The sequence below is a fragment of the Eimeria mitis genome, genomic scaffold, assembly GCF_000499745.2.
Source record: "Eimeria mitis Houghton genomic scaffold, Emh_scaff984, whole genome shotgun sequence".
Taxonomy (NCBI): domain Eukaryota; phylum Apicomplexa; class Conoidasida; order Eucoccidiorida; family Eimeriidae; genus Eimeria; species Eimeria mitis.
The window spans coordinates 10,163-11,213 of NW_013577232.1; the positions used below are offsets into that span (position 1 = coordinate 10,163).

The 1,051-nt window shown below is 61.1% G+C and overlaps 1 protein-coding gene across 1 annotated transcript in view; it reads right to left on the minus strand.

Annotated features, from left to right (window-relative positions):
• Positions 1-1,051, minus strand: part of EMH_0026750 (uncharacterized protein) — a gene marked incomplete at both ends in the record, with an annotated part of 2,299 nt that overhangs the window by 112 nt on the left and 1,136 nt on the right. The window contains 2 exons of the mRNA XM_013502663.1: positions 1-825; positions 986-1,049. Of these exons, the coding sequence (XP_013358117.1) occupies positions 1-825; positions 986-1,049 (889 nt within the window). The remainder of the gene's footprint in view (positions 826-985; positions 1,050-1,051) is intronic.

The window sequence follows — 1,051 nt, forward strand, 5'->3', positions numbered from 1 at the left end:
TTGCTGCTGCTGCTGTTGTACATGGGCGCAAGTGCTGCTGCTGCTGCTGCTGCTGCAGCAGCAGCAGCAGCAGCAGGAGGCGCAGCAGCTGATCCACACGGCACCTGCTGCCCGTACATCTGAGACACAGGAACAGAGGGTACATAGGGGGCCCCCAGGGGGGCCCCCAGGGGGGCCCCCCTAGCAGCACCCAGCTGCAAGGGGGGCCCCCCAAAAGAGGGTTCAGCTCCTGGACAAAGGAAAGGCAGCGGCACGTTGTGAAGCAGTAACGGCAGCTGCTGCTGCTGCTGCTGCTGCTGTTGCTGCTGCTGCTGCTGCTGCTGCTGCTGCTGCAGGTGTTGGTATGGTTGCTGCTGCACATAGTGCTGCGCTTGAAGCACTGGCATTTGCTGCTGCGGTTGTCGCTGCTGCTGCAGCAACTGCTGCTGCTGCTGATGCTGCTGCAGTAGAATCTGCTGCTGAAGAAGCTGCTGCTGCTGCTGCTGCTGCTGCTGCTGCTGCTGCTGCTGCTGTGGGGAGATGTTGTTTATGTCACCAGGGCCAGAAGCCCCTTGGATAGGCAGTGAGTTGTGTTGCTGCTGCTGCTGCATCAATTGTTGCTGCTGCAGCAGCAGCGGCTGTTGTTGCTGCTGCTGCAGTTGCTGCTGCAGTTGCTGCTGCTGCTGCTGCTGCTGCTGCTGCTGCTGCTGCATCGGCAGCATGCAATCAACAGGGGTGGAGAGGCCCCTCTTCTCACTGGCCCTTCTCTTGGTGGGCCTTGTGCTGCTGCTGCTGTTTCTGTTGCTGCTGCTGCTGCTGTTGCTGCTGCTGCTGTTGCTGTTGCTGCTGCAGTCAACGAGATCCATGGATACCCGTTTACTTTTGCTGCCGCTGCTGCTCCTGATCCTGCTGCTGCGCGCCTTTCCCGCAGCAGCAGCAGCACCAGCAGCAGCAGCAGCAGCAGCAGCAGCAGCAGCAGCAGCAGCAAATGTGGGCTGCTCCCCACCCCCCTGAAAGAGCCCTTGCTGCTGCTCGCTGCTTGGAGCTGCTGCTGCTGCTGTTACTGCTGCTG